The sequence below is a fragment of the Equus przewalskii genome, chromosome 21, assembly GCF_037783145.1.
Source record: "Equus przewalskii isolate Varuska chromosome 21, EquPr2, whole genome shotgun sequence".
Lineage (NCBI taxonomy): Eukaryota > Metazoa > Chordata > Mammalia > Perissodactyla > Equidae > Equus > Equus przewalskii.
Window position 1 is genome coordinate 41,255,031 of NC_091851.1, and position 26,121 is coordinate 41,281,151.

Genomic DNA, 26,121 nt, shown 5'->3' on the forward strand with positions numbered 1-26,121 from the left:
GGAAGATTGGCGACAGGTGTTAGCTCAGGTCCAATCTTCCTCACCAAAACAATTTTTTAAAAAAATCTGGTTTTTACAAAGTTATTACTCCAGCTTGTTGGCAAATAATTAGTACATAAAAGAGTCTGTCCAAAGCTGTAAAAGCTCTTTATTTAAACCCACACTTTAGTGCAAAAGATAATTAAAGATCAAACCAGACTGTTAAAAGTAAGAAATGAAATGCATTCCAACAAAAGCCTATAAACGTACTGTGTGTGAAACAAGCTACCGAGATCAGGCAGGGTATGAAGTCTTTTAGGAACCATTTTCATTCTGTGAATTCCTTTCCCTCCAGACTCCACTGATCATAAATGCAACCTGTCTGCCTCCGCCTTTGATAAATGGAAGGACAAATTCATCTGTATGTAACTCCCCTCCTCTTTTCTTTTACATAAAACAGATGCCACAGTGTTATTGTTCTTCAAACAGATGTTTCTGCCCACAGACATACATGGGGAGGCACTACGCTACAATGTGCTATTTGTTCTAGAGGGGTCAATGGCTTGATACCTTGTCAGGGCCCCTCCGTGATTGTCGAGAACACATGTGCAATCACTTTAGCCCACCAGTGCCCCCCTGAGCTTGCATTAAGAACAAAATGCATTGTCCTTTTGGGGACTTACGCTCTCAGCAGGGACATCATTGGACTGCCTCGATAATCCAGGAATTCCGTCCTCCTGGTCCTGGTGGTCTGCACTCTTGGTTTCCTGTTGGCTGTCAACTGGTGCCTTTTCCCGTCCCTTGTCCAGTTTGAAGAGCTTGTCAAAAAAGCTGGCGTCCTTGGGCTTGGAGGGGGCTGGTCCCCCTGCCTCAGGTGGGAGAGGCGCTGGTCCCCAGGCAGCAGAGAAGCCTTGGTCTGCGGCAGGGGTCTGCCCTGGGGCTTTATCTGGGATGTGCCCTGTTGCAGCTGCTCCCGGAAGCGCCGTGCTCTCACTCAGTCCTTTGTTCCCTAGGGCTTTATTGGAGCTGACATCGAGCGCCACTGATGCATTGGATGAATCCGTGGCTTGGTCTCCGGTACGTCCTGGTACAGGCCGAGAGAGTGTCAAGAAAAAACGAGATTTAGCAGCTGGGGCCTCGGGTCTGGCCTCTTTCCCAAGATTCTTTCCATTAGCATCCGCAACAGTGCTTATCTCCATTGTCTCATGGGAAGAAGCGGCCACATTATCCTCCTCGACACTTATTCCCAAATCGACTGTAAACACAAACATAAACAGCAGTTATTCAACCCGGCGAGGAAATTCGAGGATTGATAATGGACTCTGAACGTTTTATACACAAAGGCCATAAGGCCAACTGGGGCTCCATTGTTCTGCGGCCACTCCGCAAAGCGGAGGTTAGTTATCCAGATGTCTCCTGACTCCGCTCGTCTTGGGAGAGAGGAGCAGAAGGTGAGTGAGGAGGAAAGCCAGTGAGTGGAAAGCGCACACAGGCGCTGTACGAGCCATACACACGTTGATTATCTTCTTTCATCTTCACAGGACTCCTCTGAGCAGCAAATTGTCATGATTTCACCTGGAAGGCAGTAGTGTGTTTAGGACCTTGGGGTCTGGCGCTAGAACAAAGGTTCTCAACCTGGGTTCTATTGATGTCCAGGGCCAGACCAGTCTTTGTTATGGAGGTCCATCTTGTGCATTGTAAGGTGTTTAGCAGCATCCCTGACCTCTACCCACTAGATGCCAGTCGTATCCCCAAGTTGTGGTAACCAAAAATGTCACCGGACATTGCCACATGTCCTCTGGGGGCAAAAATCACTCACGTTTGAGAACCACTGAGCTAGATTGTCTATTTGAATCTGAGTTACTTCATTTTCTGTTCCTCAATTTTACGGTCAAATGAGGCAAATGGTAGAACCTACCTCTTAATTTTGTTACGAAGATGACATAAGTTAATGTTCTTAAAGCACACAGATAGTGCTGGTATACAGTAAGCGCTCAATAAATGTCATGAATGTCAGCTATTATCACCATTCATAACTGAGAAAACTTGACAGCCAGAGAGGCTGATCCATCTTCCCATGGCTGCCCAGGAAGCTGGTAAGTTGCAGAGTCTGGTTATGGCAGAACTCTGACCCCTAAGTTTGTGTTCTGTCAATCTCATCATAAGACCTATATGAGCACAGGCTGTTGGGAATGCTGGGAGATTTTAAAGTGTAATACTCAGAGACTTTCCATATTGAAGGCCAGAAAAGCAGACGTCCACCCAAGAAGGCAAATTAGACCTCAGGCCTGCATGGAGTCAGTGTGGGGTCGGCTGACCAGGGCTGTGCGTGGGGATGCAGGCTCTGCGTCCTCCAGGGAGGGCACTGTTTCCAGCATCCACCTGTTTCTGTTTTGACCTCTGTGTTGACCTATTGAGCCGCCTTGTTTTCTAGGTCCCTGTGATAAAGCTGTGCCATGTGCACGGGAAAAGATATACTACACATTTTGGAATCACAGTTAAAGATCGAGATTCTCTGCTAACAAGCTATGTGACCTTGGGCAAGTCACTAAAAATCTTTGAATTCCTCATACATAAAATGGGAATAATAGTGGCTCCCTTGCAGGGATCTTGTGATGTTTCAAGGAGAAAACTCATGCCAAGGAGCTGGCATGCTGCCTTTTCCAGATACTGTGATTATTGTTAAGGTTTCTCCCATGCTTTTGCCAACATTGCATTTTGCTTTACACATTTGAAGTCAGCCACTTCTTAATATCTGTTTGCAGGAAGATAAAGAGAAAGGAGAGAAGCGAGGTTTCTTTTGGTCTGATCATATTGCTTGTATAGTGACAAATACACACAGACACACACACACACACACACATATCCATTAGCCATCATTTTTGCCAAACCCTAGTATCTCCCAGTGTCTAGGGTCAGGAATAAACAAAAAGGAGAGCGAGTGATCTGGATTCCTGCGCAGAATGGTGGTCTCCTCATTAAGCATTGAGGAGCAGAGTAAGAGAGAGTACAGAGGGCCAGTGACAAGCAGTAGGGGCTCCTCATAAACTTGGACTCAAGAAAATCACCCTATATGAACATTGGCTATATCTTCTAGATCTTCTTAACCCTTTTTCTGTGGTCCAGGAATTCATAATTCTGGTAAATATTATACTTAGGGAGGAAAGTGGGTGGGAGAGAGTGGGAAGAAGAAAGTGCTACATGGATGTGTCAGGGCGCCAAGTCAGCAAGTAAGGCACTTGAAGCATCAGAGTGAATATAAATGAATCGTGGGGATGGTCCATGCCAGGAGAAGAGGAAACAGTTGACAAAAAGGGAGAGACTAAGATTCAAAACAAGGAAGGGCTTTTCAAAATGCCAAGAGCGTCAACTGATCTCTTTCAGCCTTTTTCCTCTCTTCCTTACTCTCTGGCTGGGAACCACTGGAGCTAGTGGTGAGTAAGAATGTTATAGCCAGAGAAAAAGTCTCTGAAAAACATCTTCCCATGGACAGACTTTTTAAAAAGTGCCAATATATTGCTTTGATAAAGGATAAATTCCTTATACCCAGGTATCTAGACTAGACTTCAATGCTTTTACAGATTACAGCAGATGCAAACCATAGCTCTTGATATCAGAGAATGGGTTAAGTGTTTTTGATAACTTGTAAGAACTAGGAACTTTTAGTGGGACATTCCATGAAAGTGAAGCTCTGTTCCTCAAACTTGGGTGAGTGCGTACCCAAATCCATCACCTGGGGCTTGCATTTCCCTTGCTAAAATACTCATCTCCTAAGTTGGCACATGACCTAAGCTAGGCTAATAAAAATAAATCCTGTGACTTTTGCTGAACTTATTAGAACAGAGTTGAACACTTTGTGCTGGTGGGGGGCGGCAAAACATTAAGGCCTATATCTGAAGCTGGTGGCCTTGTCCATCATATGCAGAGGTGCTTGCTTGAGAACCAACAAGATGAAAGCAGAGCCAAGAGATCCAGGGAGCAGATGCCCAATGATGGCATTTGGACACCTGGATCCAGCTGGGCCTGAACTGGACTTTACCATTAAATGGCCAACAATTTTTTTCACTTACACTAGTTTAAATTAAGTGCATGCTCAGTGACTTGAAGAGAATTTCAGAGGATTGGACAGCAACTATTTCACTTGTCAATTAGTAGCAATCAATCCTCTCCTTCGGAAATTGTCTTCAGACTCTTCAAATCTGTCTAGGAGGCATTGAGTATCGCAGGAAGGAGGGTAAAGAGAATGAAATGAGAGGAAGTGAATTCTAAGGAGCCGGATAGAAATAAAAAACATCCACCAACATTTTGTCTTCTCAGTAAAAGTGAAGGAAAAAAAATCCAGTCGGGGAAAAACATTATAGTCATTTGAGGCCATAGATAAACATTAAAAACAAAATATATTCTAAAACATTAAACACACACAAATCGAATCCCTCTGAGTGAACAGGAAGAAAACCCTTTGGAGTTATAGGTTTTATATTCTCGCAAAGATGGGGATTGCTTCTGTGCCTTTCCCACAGTATTATGGAAAGAATGAAAAGTTCCTTCTACATGACCGGAACTAAGCTTTCAGTTCCTGTGGAAAATCTTAGGAGCCCATCCTGAACCTGGTTCCAATAAAGTCTTCTCATAAAGCAGACAAACAGATGACATACCAAAGAGATTTTACTTTCTGTGAAAAAAAAACGTGCAAGAGTTTAAGGAAGATCAAAAGAAATCAAGTAAGAAGGCAAGTGGCAGCTCCCAAATATTTAGAAGAGTTGAAAATTTTGATCTCTTTAGTGCAGAAAAGACATTTTGTATTGTGTGTGTGGTTTTTTTTTAAGAAAGTCCTTTTATCTAGACACGTGATTGAGAACTTATTTCCAGTGGTATCTTAGTGCAACTGTTAAGAGCTTAGGTTGTGAATCCGAGGGATCTGGGTTTAACGCGAAAATATTAAATATGTGAACCGAGCAAGTTACTTTATATCTCTATGCCTCAATTTTCATCTAAAATGGGCAAGAAAATAACAAGCCTTCTTCAAACAGTGATTGTGAGGATTAAACGAAATACTTCCTGTAGGGTGCTTAACATAGGCTGGTGTGTGGTGGATATTCAATAAAGGCTAGTTGTTTTTGTTATATTTATATATTATTAACACAGTTACTATTTTATATTCCTAAATATAAGTCATAAGGAAAGGAATTATTCCAATGGTTTAACCTACAAACTTGAGTCCTCTGGAAAGACTTTTAAAAATTGTAATGATATGAATCAATTTATCTTCAGAAACCTACAAATTTGGGCCAGAGAAGTTTCAGGAATGCTTTTCATTTTCCAAGCACCAAATATTCTTCATCAAAACAAGCTGCTTTGTCAGAGTTCTATTATGTATTTAAAAAACATATGCACACACACATAAAGTTTGTATTACAATATTCGGAACTTCTGAGGAAGGATTATCTTTTGGTTTTTTTTCAAGTGTCAGAGCTAAAATTTTCACTTGGTGTAGCCATAAACACAACAGATCACATTCATTGAATGTTTCCCGCGTGCCGGGCATTACGATAAATGCTGTAGGTAACAAGAAGCATTTTATTTATATATTCCAAATCTGCAAGTCAGGTACTATCATCACTATTTCTCCATTTTACAGCTGGGGAAACTGAGGCTCTGAGAAGGAAGGTCACTTTTGTAACGCCATCCTGCTCGTAAGTGGTGGAGTCAGGATTTGAACCCACGTTTGCCAGATTCCAAAGCTCAAACTCTTGACAACATGTTGTAGAAGAAGCCAGAATAGAAAAGAGGGTGGGAGGGAAGATGAAAGAATCAGACAAAGTTTAGTTGATAGAATTAGTGGATTTTCAAGAAAAAACTATGCACAAGAGAAAAATCCTGTGTTTTCTCACATTTGGGAAACATCGGTATGCGATTTAAAAATAAATAAATAAAAATTAGGTCATATCATTCATCTGCCTAAAACTGTCCAAAGAGGGCCTCACCACAATGCAAATCAAGTCCAAGCTCTACCCCGGGCCACACCCACTAGAACCTCTGCTCCTACCGTGTTCTTCCTCTCACCACACCAGCCTGTTCCCACCTGAAGCCCTTGGCGCCAGGTTTTCTTTCCACCTGGGAATGCTTCCAGTAAGCCCTCCCATGGCTACCTCGTTATCATTCAGGCCTCAGGTCCGGCCATCCTGGACCACTCTCTCTGAAGTAACCCCTCCCACTCGCCCCATTCACTCTTTGGGTTGTGCACAACCTTCCTTGTCTATGACACGATCTCATTCATTCATCATTTACTTGTTTCTTCCTTGCTAGAAGGGAAACCCCAAGCGGACAGAGACTAGGTCGTTTTGATTACAGCTGCATGCCCAGGGCCTCTAGCAGTGCTGGGCATGTAAAAGGATGAAGTCAGGGTGACTCAGTGAGCACCGAGCAAGGAGCAGAGCAAGCACTCAGCGAACAGGATGGCAACAGCAGCAAGAGTAGCTGCCCTTGTGATAACGGTGGTGGCGGAGACAGAGTTCTTTTCTTCTAAGAATTCATCATCCAGATCCTCCTAGTTCTTCAGGTTAGAGAGGGAAGCAGAAACTGTCATCATAATTTTATTCACAACGAAGTATCCACATATGAAAGTTATTCCCCACTCAAACATCCCTTCCTATGCAACACTGTCGTGTGTGTCAAGATCCTGAGCAGTCAGGATAAGGGATAAATCAGGAAATATAATGCACACTTACTGCGAAGGGAAATTGCAAATTATGCAAAAGATGCAGGCGTTTGCTGAGTCATGCAAAGGAACTGCTCCATCACACAGCTGTTGTTGGATGAGGATCGAGCAGAGTTAAAACAATTCACCAAAGAAGAAGATAAAATAGAAGAGAAAGCGGATGACGACAAACTAAGTTCTTCAAAAGAGAATTATATTTGAATATCAAAGGATTACGATGGGCCCTTGGGAAAACTGATGAAGACCTCAAAAACATGCAAAAATGACCCTTTTGTGGTCATGCTGCAGGAGTCAAATGACACTTCAAACAGCTGTGGTTGTCTGTGTTGTGCAAATGCATTTGTTGTTTTAAAGGTCTTGAAATAAGGATTCATGTGGCAGATACTTAGGGCTTGCAGGAAGATGTTAGATTTGAAAATTTCATGGAGTGATCAGATTTCATGCTTTCCATCTCAATAGTAAAATGTCAGGATGTCTCTGCCAAGAAACTAGCATAAATAAAAGAAAGGAATGGGTTTGGGGGCATGAGGGAAGAATTCTCGACCATCAGCTTGATACAGTGTGTCTGAACACTTAGTGATGGAAATGCTGGGTTTGAATATTATGTTCCAATGTAGGCAAAAGGTGACTGCTCACCCCACGCTCTCGAGAAAGCATCCTGTGACGTCAACAGTGATTGCCAGTCACTGGGGGCAAGACTGTGCTGGTGATATTCATGATTTCCACTCTCCTCTTTACTCACGCTCTCCCTACCATTCATATGCCTACAAAAGTCTGGAACATACAAAGATAATTCAAATGCAAAACCAGCCTTTGCTCCAACACGAACAAATATTGTCACTCAAAGCACATTAGATGTTTGATTTTGCGGGTTTTTTCCCTCAATTTGATAATAATACACATTTAACACGTTTACTACCCAAAACAGTTAAGCTCTAAACCCTTTTCTCCCCTGTCTCCATTATCCCCCCTCAATGCAATATGACTAATATGTGCAACCCAGCATGGCTTCTTAGACTGGGTCCACGTTCATACCTATACAGACAAGCATTCCAGATGCGGGTACAGAGGTTGTATTCGTCCTTGTTGGTTTTTATAAAAATTGGACCATATTAGATATAGTTTTTGATTGATTTTATATATCACTGTTATGGATTGAATGTTTGTGTCCCCCTAAATTCATCCGTTGAAATCCTAACCCCCAGTGTAATGGTGTTAGGAGGTGGGGCCTTTGGGAGGTGATTAGGTCATGAGGGTGGAGCCCCCGTGAATGGGATTAGTGCCCTTATAAAAGGTGCCCAGAGAGCTCTCTTGCCCCTTCTACCACATGAGGACACAGTGAAAAGCTGGCCATCTATGAACCAGGACGAGGGACCTTATCAGACAACGAATCTGCCCGCACCTTGATCTTGGACGTCTCAGCCTCCAGAACTGTAAGAAGCAAATGGTTGTTGTTTAAGCCCCGAGTCTACGGTATTTTCGCTAGAGCAGCCTGAATGGACTCAAGCAACGACAGTTACCCCTCCCCGTCAATATATCCAAATCTCTTATCTTTCTTAATAGCTGCCTAGTATTCCCCAGTGTGGATATACCAAGAGATGTTTAAGCTATCGCCTGATCAGTGAACATTCTGATAGTTTCCAAATTGTCTTTTTCCATCTGCACTATAAACAATGCTAAATCCTAAACGAGGGCTTTATTTCTATAGAGTACAGGCACAGGTGTAGAACTGCTGCACCCAAATCAATGTGCATTTAATTTGGAAAAACAGACACTGCCAGATTACTTTCCCAAAAAAGGCTCTAGAAATTCACATCTCCCGCAGTGATGTGATAGTCTCTCTCCCACCCCCAAGGGTGCAGGGACGGGAAGCAGCAGGAGCATTGATCAGATATGCAATGTTAAGCACCTGTTAAATGGGAAGAAAACTTACCAGGGAAGGTCATATGTCATTCTACTAGGGCCCTCAGCTGTTAGGGCAGCAAGAGTAAGTTTTGGAGAGGGTGGGTGGGGGTGGGTCGAATTCATGCCACATAAAATTGCTAAAGAGTGACAATTATTAGCTTGGGACCCTGGTGCACTCATAGTAGTTAGTCAGAAAGCAGTATGAGACAGGGGCTCAGGGGACAGTTCATACTTTAAAAGGGTGAATTTTATGGTACGTGAGTTATATCTCAATTGTGAAAACAGAGACATTCTATTAAAAAACAAAACATCAACACAATGAGGGGTCGGGTGGGGAGAATGAACACCAAACATGTGCAAACGGTTCACAGAAAGAAGTACAGTGGTCCCCCCCTTATCTGTGGGGGTACGGTCCAAGACTCCCAGGGGATGCCTTGAACTGTGGACAGTGCCAAACCCGATATATGCTGGTTTTTTTCCTATATATACCTATGATAAGTTTAATTTATAAATTAGGCACGGTAAGAGATTAACGACAATAACTAATAATAAAATAGAACAATTATAACAATACACTGTAGTAAATGTTACCTTAGATCTTAGCAACCTCAGCATATGATTATTTTCTTTCCTTACCAAGTAAAGAACTTTCACCTCTTCACTTAAAGGAAGCACTTTACAGTTTCTTTTTGGCATATCCAAATTGCCAGCATCACTACTCTTGTGTTTTAAGGTCATTACAAAGTACAATAAGGGTGACTTGAACACAAGCTCTCGATCCCACAACAGCCCATCTGATGACCCAGATGGCTACTAAGTGACTAACGTATACAGTGTGGGTGCACTGGACAAATGGATGATTCACGGCCCAGGAGCGACTGAGCGGGACAGCTCGAGATTTCATCACACTACTCAGAGTGGTGGGCAATTTAAAACTTGTGAGGGGCCGGCCGGTGGCCAAGTGGTTAAGTTTGCACGTTTTGCTTCCACGGCCTGGGGTTCACAGGTTTGGATCCTGGGTGTGGACCTAGCACCGCTCATCAGGCCAAGCTAAGGCGGCGTCCCACATAGAAGAACTAGAATGACCTAAAACTAGGATATACAACTATGTGCTGGGCTTTGGGGAGAAAAAAAACGGGAAGATTGGCAACAGATGTTGGCTCAGGGCCGATCTTCCTTACCCAAAAAAAAAAAAAAAAAGCATGAAATGGTTAAAAGGGTAGATTAAAAAAAAACGAACTTGTGAATTGTTTATTTCTGGAATTTTTCATTTAATATTTTCAGACCTCAGCTGACTGGTAACTGAAACCGCCAATAAGGGGTGACTACTGTACAGCGGGATGTTCAACATTATGAGTGGTAAAACGCAAGCAAAATAAAATTACAATGAGACAGCTTTCCACCTATCAAACTGGCAAAAGGGTCGACATTCAATAACCTGCTGGGGGGCAAGAGGATGAAACAGAAGAGCCACATATGTTGCTGGTGAGTGCAATTTGGCAGTTTCTTTGGAGGGTAATTCAGTAATATATGTCAAAATTTAAAAATTCGCAAACTCTGTAAGCTCTAAATTCTACTTCCAGAATGTTACCCTATGAATTTAATTATACGGAGGCAAAAAGATTCACGTAACAGATACACCCTGTTTGCTGTACTGTTATAAAACTAGAAACAGCCTAACCACTTACCCACAGGGGCCTGGTAAAGAAATTACCACACGTCCATACAGTGGAATACTCCCCAGGCATGCGCATTCCCCAAGACTCGTAGTAAGTGAGAAAAAGCCCAGTCCAACTGTATGTACAGCATGTTCCCGTTTGTTTTTAAAATATGGTGTTGAGAGGCTGAGCAGAGGACTTAGCTGTTTACCTCGTGGGATACCTCTGGCCACAAGAAGGTGTAGCGTTCTTGCCTCTAAGGAAGGAAATTTGGGGAAGGAGGCGAGAAGCAGTGAGAGTCAGGGAGGGACACTGTCCCCGCCCGACCTCACCATGTATACCATAGTGTTTAGTATGGATATGTACTAAGCCCCGCCCCAACCCATATCACCTAAAAATGCACAAATAATGAAAAAAAAATAAAGGGAAAGAAGAAGTCTAGAAATGAGAGGTGGAACATGAGGCTACTGAAGGAGCATTTGACCCATTTCCCGTGTTGCCTGGGGCTGGCCCAGCTGCGGTGGCAGGCTGTGTAACTAATGAGCTCGCAGCTCTGACTGGAGGGGTTTGTAATGCGGAGTGCGCCCTGCATCCTGCGGTGAGTGGCATGACCTTGGGGGTATCCGCATATTCCAAAGTCTGACCTCCTGCTCAGCAAACTCAGAAACTCCAACTTTTTAGGTCACCTGGAGTCGACGCACTGCTCACAGGTCATTTAAAAAAGTACTCATCAATTGACCACACAGGCAGCCTATTGGTTTAAGATGAGGCAATAGGGCTTCAAAGGGGACTAGCCACTGGCAGCCTCCCACCCACGAGGTCTCTGCCTGTGGGAAACATACATGGGGGCACATTATCAAGGGCAGGATGCCTGCTGAGCCCAGAAGCCAAGAAACACACTTAAGAGTTGCCTCTAGGATTTAAATGTTTCATTGTTTCAAGCTGTGATAACCTGATGGCAATGATGACGATTAAAAAAAGCTATCTTTGTTGAGGGATGTGAAGTAAGGAGCAAAATTTACAATATCAGAGGTTGGCAACTATGAGATCTGCTGATGCGGCCAGCAAGGCGTGTGGCCAGCAAGGTGTTTGGATGTTTTCGAATTGGGAAATTTCGTTTGAAAGTCCTAACATTGGGCTTTCACTGAAATGTCTTATGATTGGCTGAGCGATTCCCACAGGGCAGCCACACCTGGAGATGAGCCGAGCCTTCTGGACAGGAGGGTTTCCAGTTCTCTGCTTGCTCTCCGACTCCCAGAGCCTCCTGCCGGTTCCGCAGTGGTCCTCACGCCTGAGGGAGTGTCAGAGTCTCCTGGAGGGCTTGTGAGAACAGACGGCAGGGCCCCTCGGCCAGCGTTTCTGATTCTGGCCCAAGCTGGGGCCCCAGAATCTGCATGTCTATCCAGTTCCCGTGATGGGATGCGGAGGGTCTGGGGACCACTCTGAGAATCACTGTCCACAGCTTTTGTACCTACAAATGGAGCCAGACTCTGCTTATATTTTCCAGCGCTCATTCCCAGAAATATTTGGCCTCCGAGGTATGCTTTGCGCATATCAGATCTCACCCACCAATATGTTGCTTTCATTATTAAACTTCCAGAAATTTGGTGGCACCTCACCATTTCGTGGGTCTCACTGATTTATTATTTTTATTTCTGTTAAATGAAAGGTGTTGGCAAATTCTTCCTGGTTTGGTAAAAGGATGTGAAAAGTAGGTGTTAAAAAACTGTCAACTCTAGGACAAGAACTGTGGGGGTCAGCGTTTACTCCATTTCAAGATCTGGTTAAAATACCCCCTGCTGGGGCCGGCCCTGTGGCCCAGTGGTTAAGTTCGAGCGCTCTGCTTCTGGCCGAGGGTTTCGCCGGTTCAGGTCCTGGGCGCAGACATGGCACCGCTCATCAAGCCATGTTGAGGCAGCGTCCCACATGCCACAACTAGAAGGACCCACAAGTAAAAATATACAACTGTGTACTGGGGGGATTTGGGGAGAAAAAGCAAAAAAAAAAAAATGCCCCCTGGGGAACAGAAACAAGACAACATGCAGTTGTCACCGGTCAATACTGTTTCTCTTTTCACTGTTTTTTACGTTTTCTCTTGATCTCTCCCTGGCTCTCTTGGTCTACCCTTCAAGAGAGGGACAGCTAATATCGCTCGTGCTCCTGAAACCAGGTCGCTGTTCCTATCTTTAGACTGCCTTCTTAGTCCAGAGAGGCAAAGGGCAGTTCGTGTGTTACTCAGCAGCAGCTGCATGGAAGTGAAGGAAACGAGACTGCAGGAACCCTGGAACAAAATGTCGTGCCCGGAGCATCAGCCGCAGTAGGGACAAAAAAGGCCTCAAAGAGTTTAAAACAGAAATGCCGATGTTTTACTTTTGAAAAATGTAAATAAGGAATTTCCTATTTGAGTGTATTCCAAATGGGTTTCAACCTTGGCTGAACATTAGGCGCTGTAAAAATACTTATGCCCCGGGAAACTTGAAAAAGACTTACACCCCGGGGCCCTGCCCTCCCGAGCTTCTGATTTCACTATTTCTGGGGGGGTGGGGGGGGGTGGGGGGGTGGGGGAGGGGGGGTGGGTGGTATCCAGATTTTAAAAATTCCCCAGGTGATTCTAATGTGCGTTCAAATTGGGAACCACTATCTTGAGGAGTCGACATAATTATAAAGGCCATCATTTATTGTTTCGGGCACCAAGCAAAGGGATTTGCAAGCATTATCTTAGTTTCTCTTCGTAACACCACAAGGTCAAGAAATCAAGTCCAGGCAGCTGCTAAGAGGTGGAGCGAAGCCTCAAACTCAGTTTGTCCAAGGCTCTTGCTCTAGCCACTGCCTTATATACTTCCCTCCTCAAGGAAGGATCTAAACTGCAAAGGATAAAAAATACCTATAAGAATGTTTATTGGGGTGGGCCCAGTGGCGCAGCGGTTAAGTGTGCACATTCCGCTTTGGTGGCCTGGGGTTCGCCGTTTGGGGTCCCGGGTATGGACTTGGCACCGCTTGGAAGCCATGCTGTGGCAGGCGTCCCACATAGAAAGTAGAGGAAGATGGGCACGGATGTTAGCTCAGGGCCAGTCTTTCTCAGCAAACAGAGGAGGATTGGTGGCAGACGTTAGCTCAGGGCTAATCTTTCTCAAAAAAAAAAAATGTTTATTGCAACATTGTTTAGATTGGAGAAAAACAGAGGAAAAAAAAGAGAGTGCACGACATCAGGGTAGTGGCTGAATGAGTTATAGTACATCCACACCTTAAAATATTTTGTAGCTGTCACAAAACAACAAATTAAAGTTGTGCCAGGCGAACTGCAGGGATCTGTCCGTGTTGCTACGGCTCAGGGATTTGTCCTCAGCTGGGCTGGCTGGAACATCTGGGGACTAGCCGGCCATTTCTCTCTTGCCACGTGGCTTCTTCACATGAGCAGCTTGGGCTCCCTCCCAGCATGGCAGTCCTAGAGTGGCTGGATTCTGACATGGCGGCTAGCTTCCCCCAGAGCTGGTGCTGCCAGAGGCCAAGGCAGAGGCTGCAGGGCTTAAGGCTTAGCCTTGGAACGTATGTGTCATTCTTTCCCCTGCGTGTTATTGGTTATACAGGGCCAGCCCAGAATCCAAGGAGTGGACTCCGTAGCGGTGCGAGTGAATACCGGGACGCATGGATTATTGGGGTGGGGGCGGGGTGCATGTCTGGAGACTGTCTACCAGAACAGGGTAGCAGAGAAGATAACTGTATCCAACAGAAATTCTCCACTAGATTTTTGGTGAGAAAAAGCACCAAGAGGTGGCGAAGGATTAGATTGCCCAGGAACTCTTGCATATTTCCAAGGAGGGCAGAGGAACAAGGCGCTGTGGGGCCGTCCCGGAGAGCCGGTTTTCAGAATTCTCTGTAACTCCTTTACTTAGAGAGGCGTGCCGCGCAATGTAGGGGAGGGAGGGGGGAGCGCCTGCGTGGATAGCGAGTCTCACAGCATTTCAGGACGGAGAGTTGAGAATAAGGAGCTTACTGAGTGAGATATGTACAGTAAGATGATGAAAGGAGAGAGAAGAGTGTTTAGGAAATGAGCTGGATCCCGTTAATGTCTTTTGAAAGGTCTGAGTAAAGACATTGCTACTGTTGGTTTCTCAGTCATAATTCTTTGAAATCAACTCTGGCAGGCATGGCTGATTGCCTGTTCAACAGCCAATCCACTCCTACCCCATTTTCTTTGCTTGCTGCCCAGAGAGATGCTTGACTTCCTGTCATCCCAGGCAGCTAGTGGTGGCTGTGCGACTGAGTTCTGGCCAATGACATGTAAGAGGATCCCTACTTGGGGGCAGGGGCTTCTGGGAAGGATCTTCCTTTCTTTCCCAATAAAAGGAGAAAAAATGGTGGCAAATCTTGGCCTTTCCCTTCCTGCTTTTGGATCCCACCACTTGAGGATGTGATGTTTGGGTCTGTGGCAGCCATTTTGTGAGCAGCAGTAACATCACTGGCACAGTTATTTGGTGTCTTGATGATGTTCTTGAGCTGCTGCTCCAAACTTGGAACGGCCACCCCCAGATGTCTTGTCATACAGTCATGTGTTGCTTAACGACGGGGACACATTCTGAGAAATGTGTTGTTAGGCAATTTCGTTGTTATGGGAACATCACAGAGTGCACGTACACAAACCTGGATAGCCTACTACACACCTAGGCTAAATGGTATTAATCTTATAGGAGCACTGTCATATATGCTGTCTGTTGTTGACCTAAACGTCGTTATGCCATGCATGACTATAATTAAAAGTGATATTTACTTAGGGTTGTATTACTTTCAGCTGACACATCAGGATCTAGAACTTGCTCTTAAGCCTCATTTTCTTGCTCCTCTGCTGCCCCTGGTCTGATGTGCCACCACATTGATTCATCAACCATTTCCAAGCCCTTCTTGTATCTCAGAGCCTGTGCTAAACTCTGGCATTATTGCAACAACAAAGGAAGGCAAATGCTCTATTCTCAGGGTCTTGGAGCAGGGGAAACAGATCAAAAAAGCAGGCCAACTGGGGGGAAAGAATGGATGCTGTAAGGACACGTATATTTGCTCCCTTCCCGACCGGTGATGTTGGCCCCGCATTTTCAGCATGTCAGGTAGCTGTGATCTTTGGCGCTGGTTCTCCCGTTACGCTTTGCCCAAGCATCACTACTGGCAAATGCTTCTATTCATTGTGTTATAGCATCAGCAGGAGCACTTTGCTCAAGTTAAGAATTTTCAATCCAATAAAAGGATTCCACTTATTTCTTTTTTAAAAAAGCAAATTTACGCAATTCTTCTTTTTTAGGAACAATTGACTAGGAACAAAAAGAGAAGATATTAATTCCTTAGAAAATTCTTATCCAGGTGAAACAGAGACAGTCTTCTGTTCCTGAAAAATGATGTGTTCTGGCAGATAAATCATGCCTTGGTCTCTGCCATCCATTAGCAGCGAGGACTGAACAATGTTTTTTAAACAGGGAACTAATGTGATAAATTTGATAGGAATTAAAGAAGGAGAAAAGTGAGGCATTTTTATTTCCCCAAAGATCTGTGAGGTTTTGGGCATAAATACACAGGGGGGACAATCTGATCAGGTGATAAGACAGGGAAAGCCAGTGATAAGTGACACACAGGCCAGTAGTCTCTGCTTGTGGTTTCCCCATCTCCTGCATTTTGTCACACTCAGCCTGTGCCAGCCACTGTTCTTAGAGCTCCTCTACAGAGTGGACATTATTATTGCTCCCGCTTTACAGATGAGTCTCCGAGAGTGTAAATTCCTCGCCAAGGTTACACAGCTAGTGAGGGGCGGAGCTGGGACCTCGCCCAGGTCCGTCAGCCTCTGGATCCTGAGTGTGCTCATGTGAGTTTCCTACTGCTGCTGTGCCAAATCGCCACAATTTTTGTGCCTTAAAACAACACAAATATATTATCTTACAGTTTCAAAAGTCAGAAGCCAAAATTGGTCAACTCCTGGAAGCTCTAGGCGAGAATCTGCCTCCTTGCTTTCTACAGCTTCTGGAGGCCACTGCATTCCTTGGCCCCTTCCTCCATCTTCAAGGCCAGCAGGGTGGCAGGTTTCAGTCCCTCGGTGACCTCTGCTCCCATTGTCACAGCTCCTTCTCTGCCTCGGACCCTCCTGCCTCCCTCTTATAAGGATCCTCTGATTACATTGGTTGCCTGGATAATCCCGGATAATCTCCCATGTCAAGGTCCCTAATTTGATCACATCTACAAAGCTGGCTTTTGCCATGTAAGGGACATATTCACAGGTTCTGGAGAGTAGGGTGTGGACATCTGCGATGGGGCATTATTCTGTGTCCCGCAGCCTCTTGGATATTCTACTCTGCAGCCTAACTAATAAGTAAACGACATTTCTTCGGGCATGCATTCTCAACAGGGGCAATACTGCACCCCAGGGGCGAAAGTTGGTTCTGGGAAGAGGATGAAAAAAAAACATTCTTTTTATGTATAGAGCACAGATAAACATATAGCACATAAAAAGATATTCAGCATATCTGTGACATTACAATTTCATAGGGAGTGATTAGAAAAATTGTGGCTCTTGCAGGGAGCAAGGATTTAAAAAATAGGTTGAGAAACACTGTTCTAGGGCATTTGAAAGCTTTTTCAGAAATTTCCTTTCCAGAATCTGTAGAGTCAACTTTTACCCTCGCTTCGAACTTTTGGTTAAAATGGGGAGGAGAGCGCTCTCATGGCTCCACACACAGACGGGAAAGAAGAGGTTTGGAGAACATTGAGAACACGCAGAGGGAAAGCAACTGTTGCCCATTTCTACTGCAGAGAGCAAACCACAGGGGCCGGGGAAGGGAACCGTGTTGGCTTCCCAGCTCCCTGAGATACATTCTCTGAATGAGGGCATCAGGGCTCCTCTGGGTCCGCACCTCATCCTCCTTTTTAAAGAGACTTCTACACCACCTCCATGCGGAGCAGGAAGCAGCCGCTCGTGAAATAGATTTCCCGTCTAGAAACACAGCAGACACAGCTCCCGAGCACGTCCTGTACCTGGCACTGGGCTTAGCTCTGAATCTTAGCCTTTCCTTTTGGAAGCCACCTGGGAGGTGAGCCATCAACCCCACAGCTCACCTCCCTTTCTTTGCTCCGGGATTCCTCATCTGCGCCACCGCCCCCCACCCCCCACCCGGCCCCCTCATCTTAGCTCCTAGTGAGAAAGCGGCTCAGGGTCTCCCTCAAGAACAAATGAAACTTTTTAACTGTGTTTTTGTTGTCAAAGAAGAAAATGTTAATTAAATCATTGCAGCCTTATCTACGTTCTCACAGAGCTTGGTTATATGCTAATACTTGCCACATATCTCCTCAGGGCTCTTTTGTAAAAAAATAAACTAGAAGACAATCCTCTTCCCAGGTGGTTAAACGCCTCTTCAGGTATTTCCTTCCCAGAATCTCCAGGCTTAGCTCTGACCTTCTCCTTTACTTTTGGGTAAAAAAGGTGAGCAGCGGCCATCATAATCCTATCTTACAGGTTGGAAAAGTGAAGGTTGAATATTAATAGGGGTGTGACATCTCCTCCGCTAACATCCTACTAAATGGAAGAGCGCGGTCTCTTTCTAGGATGCTGGAGGTGGGCGTGTGGCACGAAATGTTCTGTGCCTTGTAACTGCCCGGTCTCTGAGCCGCTGGGGATTTAGTTTCTCCTTCACAGTTCGCCAGTCTGTGTGTGAGCAAAATGCATAGGAGATCCCGGCATTCACCAGGATGTGCTAAGCCGTCAAGATGTGGTTCACCTCAAAAATTGTCTGATTGAAGGAGAGGCAAGAAATTCACACATCCTGTGTATGGGTGGGATGTCGAGGTGTCAGGTGACTGTCTCCTGAGGTCTCCCGCTCCTGGGCTGTGTACAGTATGACAACGAGCTAAGAGATGCCCTCTCTTCACAAAATACCTTCCCATCGCCTCACTTTCCTGCCCTCTCCAGTTCAGACGAAAGACTGGAATTGGGTGAGCAAAGCACATCCTTCTAAAATACAAGTGATCTTTTTTTTTTAATAGAAAAGATCCTTTATTGAGTTTAATTGTTTTTTGTCTTCAGTTGATGTGAGTTGCTTTCACACTGCTGATTTTTTAAAGACTTCATTGCCCCTTGATAGTGTTTTAAAATCAGATTCATCTGATTGAGGTATGGTTTACGTACAATAAAATGCACCAACTACTATAGCACAATTTGATGGGTTTTGACAATCGTATACAGTCATGCAACCCATTCTGGAGTCAAGATATAAAGCCTCTCCGTCATCCCTCAAAATTCTCTCGTGTCCCTTTTCAGGGACCCCTGTCCACCAACCCCCAGCCCTGACAACCACTGATCTGCTTTCTGTCACTATATTTTTGCCTTTTCTAGAATTTCATATAAATAGAATCATACAGTCTGTTGAATTTTGTGTCTGGCTTCCTTTTCTTAGCCTAGTCGTTCTGAGATCCCTCCACGGCACTGCATTTGACAGTAGTCCATTCCTCCTTCTTGTGGAGGAGCGCCCATCGTGGGGGTATGCCCCAGCTGGGTTACTATTCTACTGATGGACGTTTTGCTTTATTAAGGATATTTCCCCAGCTATTTCGGAATTCAAATCAAACATCTATTGGAACAAGAAAGGGAGGAATTGAAGATATTAATGTAAACAATTTTGTTTTGGCAGAGCAAACACATGAGCTTCTAACCCAAAGTTGCAAGAAAATGTGTTGCCCTCAGTGGCATTCGGGGTAAATCACGTTGTATGTGGCTTCGACATCATTAGCGGCTGACTCCAAAATAAGACTTTCAAACGGCATCTGAGATGGGGAAATTAATCTAGAAATATAATATGGTAATAAAAATGAGATATTTTGATTTTCTAAGATATTGGTTTTGTTTTGTTTTGTTTTGTTTTTTCTCCTCCCCAAAGCCCCCGGTACATAGTTGAATATTCCAGTTGTGCCTCTGGTTGTGCTGTGTGGGACACCGCCTCAGCATGACCTGATGAGCGGTGCCATGTCTGCGCCCAGGATCCGAACCAGTGAAACCCTGGGCTGCCAAAGCAGAGCGCGCACGCAAACTTAACCACTTGGCCACGGGGCCGAACCCAAAGATATTGTTATTTAAGAAGAATTATAATGCCAAGCTTCTGAGAGAAGTCCCTGAGCCAAAATCCCCTTGTCTCTTGTTCTTACTAAGAAAAAACACTGTATGAGATATATTTCTTTCTTTTTTCTGCTTTATTTCCCCAAAACCCCCCCTGATCCATAGTTGTACATCTTAGTTGCAAGTCCTTCTAGCTGTGGCATGTGGGACACTGCCTCAACATGGCCTGACGATCGGTGCCAAGTCTGCGCCCAGGATGCGAACCAGCGAAACCGTGGGCTGCTGCAGCGGAGCGCGAGAACTTAACCAGCCGGCCACGGGGCCCGCCCCGAGATACATTTGTTTCTGAGATGAAACAGAATGTAATTTCATGGATCAGCTTAAAAGAAGTGTTTTGCCTGATCGATATCTCCCACATTGTGTCTGGAAGACTCATAAATCAAAGATTCAAAAAGTATAAGGGATGTAGAAAAGAAAAGTTTTAACAGCTGATTTTAAATTTGCAAAAGTTATGCTAGGCCGAGATAATACAGCCAACTTCAAACTGCAATGACAGCCTTTATGACAGTCCACATCAAACCCGACACAGAAAAAGGAACTTTCCTCATGTGTTCGCCACATGCCGGGCACTACTGTGCTTTAGGTGTGTCAGTTCATCTGAGCTTCACAATGATCTTAGAAGCTTGTTAAACTCAATAATTATTATTATTCCCGTCTTACAGATGAACAGGCTCACAAACTTGCCCAAGCTCGCACAGCAGAGCCGCGATGCACATTTAGCCTCCCAGCTTCCCAGGCTGTGCGCGCAGCCTCTGGGCCGTCACTGCTTCTCAGTGAGCCTTTATAGGAAACGTTCTCGAACGGCAACAAACCCCTTTAACTTTAATAGGGAAAAAAAGGGGGAGGAAGTACAGATAAAAAGAAGGAAAACAGTCACCCAGAATCCCATTTATCTCTTTTTCCGGTGACTTTTCTCTGTGCTCATGCATGTATGCATACACCAACAGAGATGGAGACAGAAGTGTAGCAAAAGACACGGTCAGAAAATTCTCTCCAAAGGACAAAGAAAAAAAGTCACCCAGAATCCCACTTTTATACCCCCTTAAAACTGCATTGAAAATTATAACTTAGTGAACAAGCTGGGGAAAACAGCATGAGGATGGCAATAAGCTGCCTTCTGCATTAAATGGGATAATCACTCCGAAGTGAGTTGCATGGGGCTAAAGTCATCAGTGAACGATAGGCAGGATTCTGACCTCAGAGGATTAACTTAACCTCTACAGATTCTCCAGCGGGCACGGAGTAAGTCGAAAGCAAGGCTGCAGGGTAGGAGAGCTCAGTGCAACCAACCCAGGACTCTGCAAAATGCCATTCTCTTTGCCCTTGTCACACGGAGGCAGCCACACAGCAATGCACTATTCCAGATTGTCGTCATGTAGTTCTGTGACCTGTTTTCCTCCTTCCAGGAAGACTGTGTATATATATATAAAAATGTTAGAGGCAGGGGGAAAGAAAGGCGGGAAAGAGGGCTGGTGGGGGGGAGGGAGGGAGGCTCTCTCAGTTCCCAGTGCTTTGTTCCTATGTAATTCTTCCATATAAAAATACGGGGATAATAATAATAAGAATAATAAAATCATGATAAAGAAAACTATTTCTGTAGAACATATTATATTCTCAGTGCCTCGCAATTTTTTGAGAACAAACGTCTACAGTTTGCAAATTATAAAAACGGTATGATTCTCATTTCAAAGTCTGTGTATCTCGATGGGCAGCTTTCACCCTGTCCCGATCGAAGGGCTGATGCTGTGAACACGGCCCACTTTGTGTACGTCATAGTGGAAGTTTGACTCACAGGGTTTAAGGCAGCAAGAGACTTGTGACAGGGTCTCGTCCTGTGGCTGCCAATCCTGGCCGTGCAGCAGAATCCTCAAGAAAGCCAGGCCCCCACCTTCGGGGATTCTGGATAGCGGCTATGGGATGGGACCTGGGCATCTAAGTTTTTAATAAGCAACCTAGGTATGATATTGTGATTTATAAGAAATATATATTTGGTCTTCACTGCTGTTCCTGCAAAGAGTTCCGAAAACTTTTAAATGATAAGAGCCATGAAGATGTCTTTTGTTATTCACAACAAGCCCCTTTCAACCACATCTGAATTTATGTTAATGAGGTGACTTTTGGAAAGCCTCTAAGGATTGGGGCTGGTTGTCAGGGGGACCAGCCTTGTGATTAGATGGTTGCACCTGTCAGCCCTACTCCCCGACCTCTGGGGAGATGAGAGGGCTGGAGATTGAGTTCAATCACCAATGGCCAATAATTTAATCAATTACGTGTAATGAAGCCTCCATAAAAATCCTTAACGTGTAGGCTCAGATTTATTCTGGGTTGGTGAACACATGGAGGTGCTGGGAGGGTGGCCCCAGAAGGGCACAGAAGCTCTACCTTTCCCAGGTCCCCACTCTGTCCCACACCTTGCCCTGTGCATCTCTTCCGTCGGCTGTTGCTGAGTTGTATGCTTTTATAATAAACCAGTAATCTAGTAAGTAGATTGTTTTCCTGAGTTCTGTGAGCCATACTAGCAAATGATTGAACCTGACTAGGGGGTTATGGGAACCTCCGATTTGCAGCCAGTTAGGACAGATGTCATGGGTAACCTGGGACCCACCACTTGCAAATGGCATCTGAAGTTGGGGGCAGTCTTGTGGGCTTGAGCGCTGAAACTGTGGGATCTGATGTTAACTCAAGGAAGACAGTGTCAGAGTGGAATCGAATTGTAGGACACCCGCCTAGTATTGCAGAAGTGCTTAGTATGGCGAAAAAACCACATATCTGGTGTCAGAAGTGGTGTGAGTAGTAGAGTGTCAAGAGGGAAAACAGAGCTTTTTCCTTACACTAGGAGATTCTAAAACCTCTGTGTTCAAGACATGAAACCGAGGTCCAGAAACTTACATGAAAATGACAGCAACCATAACCATAATGCAATAACGATAGCTAACACTTCCTATGTGCCAGGTACTAAAATATGATTTATTATAGCAGATACCTATGTTGTAAGTACCATTATTATCCCACTTTACAGACAAGGAGGCCAAGATTCAGAGAGATTAAGTAACTTGCTCAAGGTCACACAGCTGGTAGGTGGCAAAGCCAGCAGTCTGATTCCACAGGGCTTACCCGCAACCACTGGGCTAGACTGCCTCTTCCTGTATAATTTATATGTATTCTTCACATAGTAGAAGCTGGCCACTTTTGATACATTGAATTTACTGTTTTGTATTCTGGGATAAATCAAATAGATAAGTATATTGTTCTGTTTTAAAACTGCCCTCACTTAGGGAAAATTCTGTTGTTTTGTATACTTTACCGGTTTCTGAAGAATTCCTAAGTGTTGAGTAACATGTAAAAAGCTTCATGAAGGATCCTTGAATCCTCTCAGCGATTCTATGAGGTAGGTATTTTTATACCCACTTTAGAGATGAGAAACCTGAGGCTTAGAAAGTCAAATGACTTGCCCCACGTCACACAGCCACTACCCTGCAGAGTTTGTGACCCAGTTTGCGACACTGTGTTTCGGTGGCCCCAGGAAACTAATACAAGTGTTTTCCAAGTGAGCCCGTGGCTTCAACCCTTCCTTTGGTCTTCCCATCAACAGGATGGCAGTCCCTTCCCGACCCCGAGAGGAGCAGCCTGCCTGCCCGCGTGGCACTGACCTTCGTCGTAGAGTTGAACTGTGTGGGTTGACAGCATCACTGGCATCCCATTTTGACCACACTCACTCCCAGAAGCCACCTGGAACAGAACATGTGGCATTACGAGTCAAGTCTTTCGGGAAAAGCAGAAGAACTCGAGGCCACAAGGGTGCCTCACAAAGTTAAACTTAAAGGCTGCACTTCTAGAAACTACCCTGTTTCCGATCCTGCCTGAGAGAAGCTAAACCACCCACTCCAAGGACTGGATCTGTGCTTTGTCTCAATGAGCCCCATATGCACAGTCAGTCTGGACCCCGTCGCACAGATGGGACGCATGGCCTGATCTGGGGCGCTCGTGTAACAATGGGGAACAAGAATTTAACACACTGATTCCGAAACCCGTGAGGTTAACCTCGCTCCACTGTCCTGCGCACGCGAGCACAGTCCTCAGCCAGACCTTGTCAGCAGACGCTCACATACAGGAAGAGCGTGGTTGCTTTTGTTCTGCTCCACACCCACGCCCTCCACCTTCACTGTTGCAACCTCTTTCCAATTTTAGGCCACTGCTCTGATTTTTTTTCCCTTTTCTAGTATTTATTACAGATATTAAAACAGATTATGTAGGTGTATACACGTACACATATATACACGTGGAAATATGCACACACACTCACATGGAAAGAAAAAAGTTGCAAAAGAGAATGTATGTTATATTATCATTTTAGTAATGAAATAATCTAAATTATACCACTAATAGTTGACACTGATCAGATATTGATCTTATGCTCAGTACGTTGCACGTCGTCTCACTCTGCTAATACGGTTAGCAGTACAATATATGTTAATAAGTGCCGAGAGAAAAACACTAAAAGACTAAATAGCAACCTCTTAAAGATGGGATCCTCCCACGGGATATGGAAGACTTGTCCTGTATAGTTTTGTTTAAAAGAAGCCTGTCTTCCTGAATTTATCATTAACCCTACTGAGAAATCAGAAATCTAAACATCAAACCCATATGAGTGTTTGGCCCTGAGGTCACAGCTGGCAACACTCGGCCAACACTTGGTGTGCAAATTTGATTTATTTGGCTCACAGAGTTTAAGTATTTTAGAATCAGTTGGCAATATTTAAAAATCAGGAGATTTCATTAACACTGTTTTCCAACTTCTGGTAAAAAATAAGACTCTGGGAACATCTCGATGGTGTGCCTCTGGATGGGTCCACCCTCCTGCTTCGCTCATTTTTGTGACTGCCCGGCCCCTGGAGGCCAGAGGCTCCCAGACTTGGAATCATTTGGGAGCTTGAGCAACTAGTGACGCCTGGGCCTATACCTAGACGTTGCATTTTAGTTGGTCTCAGGTGGGGCTAGGACTCAGGGGTTTTAAAAGCTTCCCAGGTAGTTCTCATATAGGGTCAGGTTTGACACCCCCTATGTTTTCAGCCCTTTTCTTCAAACCCAGCCTTCTTTTCTGGGCAGGAAGTCCCTCTATGTGTAATGTTAGTTCATAGGTATCATCTTCCTGCCACAGGGATTTCATGTTTAACTGAGCTCCAAGTCTTAAACTGAAGTGATTTCAGAAGCACTGATGGCAGATATGAGGCTTTCTGCTAGCTGGTCCTAGAAGATCCGAGGAGAAGCATCTGGGCGTCCCTGGCCTGGCCTTCCAGCGCTGTCCTCTAACAGAGGGATTCCTGAACTAGGAGTCCTCCACCTTGGCTGCACGAGCTACAGCTGAGGAGCTTTGAAAATGCAGACGCCCGCCCTCGCTCCCACACACGGATTCTGATTTAATTGGTCCAGGGCGCAACTCCGGCATCACAATTTTCTAAAGTTTCCCAGATGATTCTAACGTGCAGCGAAGGCTGTGAGCTACCTGGGTCTCTCATCCTTGGCACTACCACCATTTTCGGCCAGATCATTCTTTATTGTGGGGGCTCTTCTGTGCACAGTAGCATGTTTAGCAGCATCCCTGGGCCTACCCGTTAGACCAGTAGCCCTACCTGAGTTATGACAACCAAAAATATCTCCAGACATCGCCAAGTGTCCCCTGGTGGAGGCGGGCAAAATCACCCACAGTTGAGAACCACCAGTCCAAACCCCCCTAGGAGCAGTGACCAAACTGGCCCATAGGAATGGATCCTCTTGGAGGTCCTTAAAGACAGAGCGTCCATAGGCTCCCAGCCCTGCAATTTCTGATTCTGGAAGTCTTAGGTGTGGCCTCAGAGCTGCATTTTTAACAATCTCCTTGATGGATCCTGGAGGTTTGAACACAACTGAACAACCCACGGAAACAGCAGCGCATTGTCAGTCAGGTCTCCGCGGTGAGCACGGGGCAGGCTGTTTATTCTGCTCTTCCTGCTAGTAGCTAATGGCCCAGTGACCACCACTACACTACCTTGTAAGCGTCTGTTTCCAATTCGTTCTCTTGGTCTTCGGTTCTCTGTGGAACACTCATTTGGTTACCCATTGTCACTGCAATACAGAAAAAAAGAGAGAGAAAAATTAAAACCCCAATTAACAAAAGTCTTCCTCCTGCCTATGAAGCTCAGGTGCGGAGATCTGACAAGCCACTATGGGTGTCACAAGGCCAAGTTAGACCAACTGCTTATATTTAATTTGGAGAATGACAGGAGATTTTGGACTCATATATTCAACTGAATTAGTCAATGCAGCCCCAATTTGCAATTGCATTTCATTGCTGAGGGAATATTTGCCATCGTGAAAAGTGTATTCAGTGTAGATAACGTTTTCTTCCCCCTTAGCCGGTCACAGCTGTTAGATCAAGAAGATTCTAGGATGAGGATAATTAAAACAATACTTATAATTTTTAGTATTCTCTGATCTTTAAATTAAATTAGGTCGCCTGTTAAAGCCTCTCATTGCACTGGCATTTTTTTTCATAGCACTTAGCACTATTTGTAATTATATATTTACTTGGCTATATTTTCATTCATTCATTGATTCAAAAATATATATTGAGCACCAACTCTGTGCCTTACACTGTGCCAAGCACTAGGGTTACAACTGTGAATTAAACAGAGGAGGGCCCCTGACGTCATGGAGCTGAAATGTCGGGGGGCGGGGGAGGTACA

General features: G+C 44.8%; 1 protein-coding gene and 1 long non-coding RNA gene across 8 annotated transcripts in view; one reads left to right on the plus strand and one right to left on the minus strand.

Moving 5' to 3' along the window:
- The window catches only part of BCAS1 (brain enriched myelin associated protein 1), a 105,795-nt gene that overhangs the window by 69,625 nt on the left and 10,049 nt on the right, over positions 1–26,121 (minus strand). For all 6 annotated transcript variants that reach the window (XM_070589597.1, XM_070589595.1, XM_070589593.1 and 3 more), the window contains 3 exons: positions 25,425–25,501; positions 23,050–23,128; positions 663–1,234 (listed from right to left, as the gene is read on the minus strand). In XM_070589597.1, coding sequence (XP_070445698.1) covers positions 663–1,234; positions 23,050–23,128; positions 25,425–25,496 — 723 coding nt within the window. In that variant the 5' untranslated portion in view covers positions 25,497–25,501. The remainder of the gene's footprint in view (positions 1–662; positions 1,235–23,049; positions 23,129–25,424; positions 25,502–26,121) is intronic.
- LOC139078291 (uncharacterized) lies at positions 993–25,900 on the plus strand. Of its 2 annotated transcripts, XR_011531218.1 has the most exons (3): positions 993–1,430; positions 9,887–10,087; positions 22,992–25,900. It is a non-coding gene; the product is annotated as an uncharacterized lncRNA (long non-coding RNA). The 2 variants fall into 2 exon arrangements; XR_011531219.1 differs by lacking the exon at positions 22,992–25,900 and having other exon boundaries at positions 1,232–1,430; positions 9,887–10,684.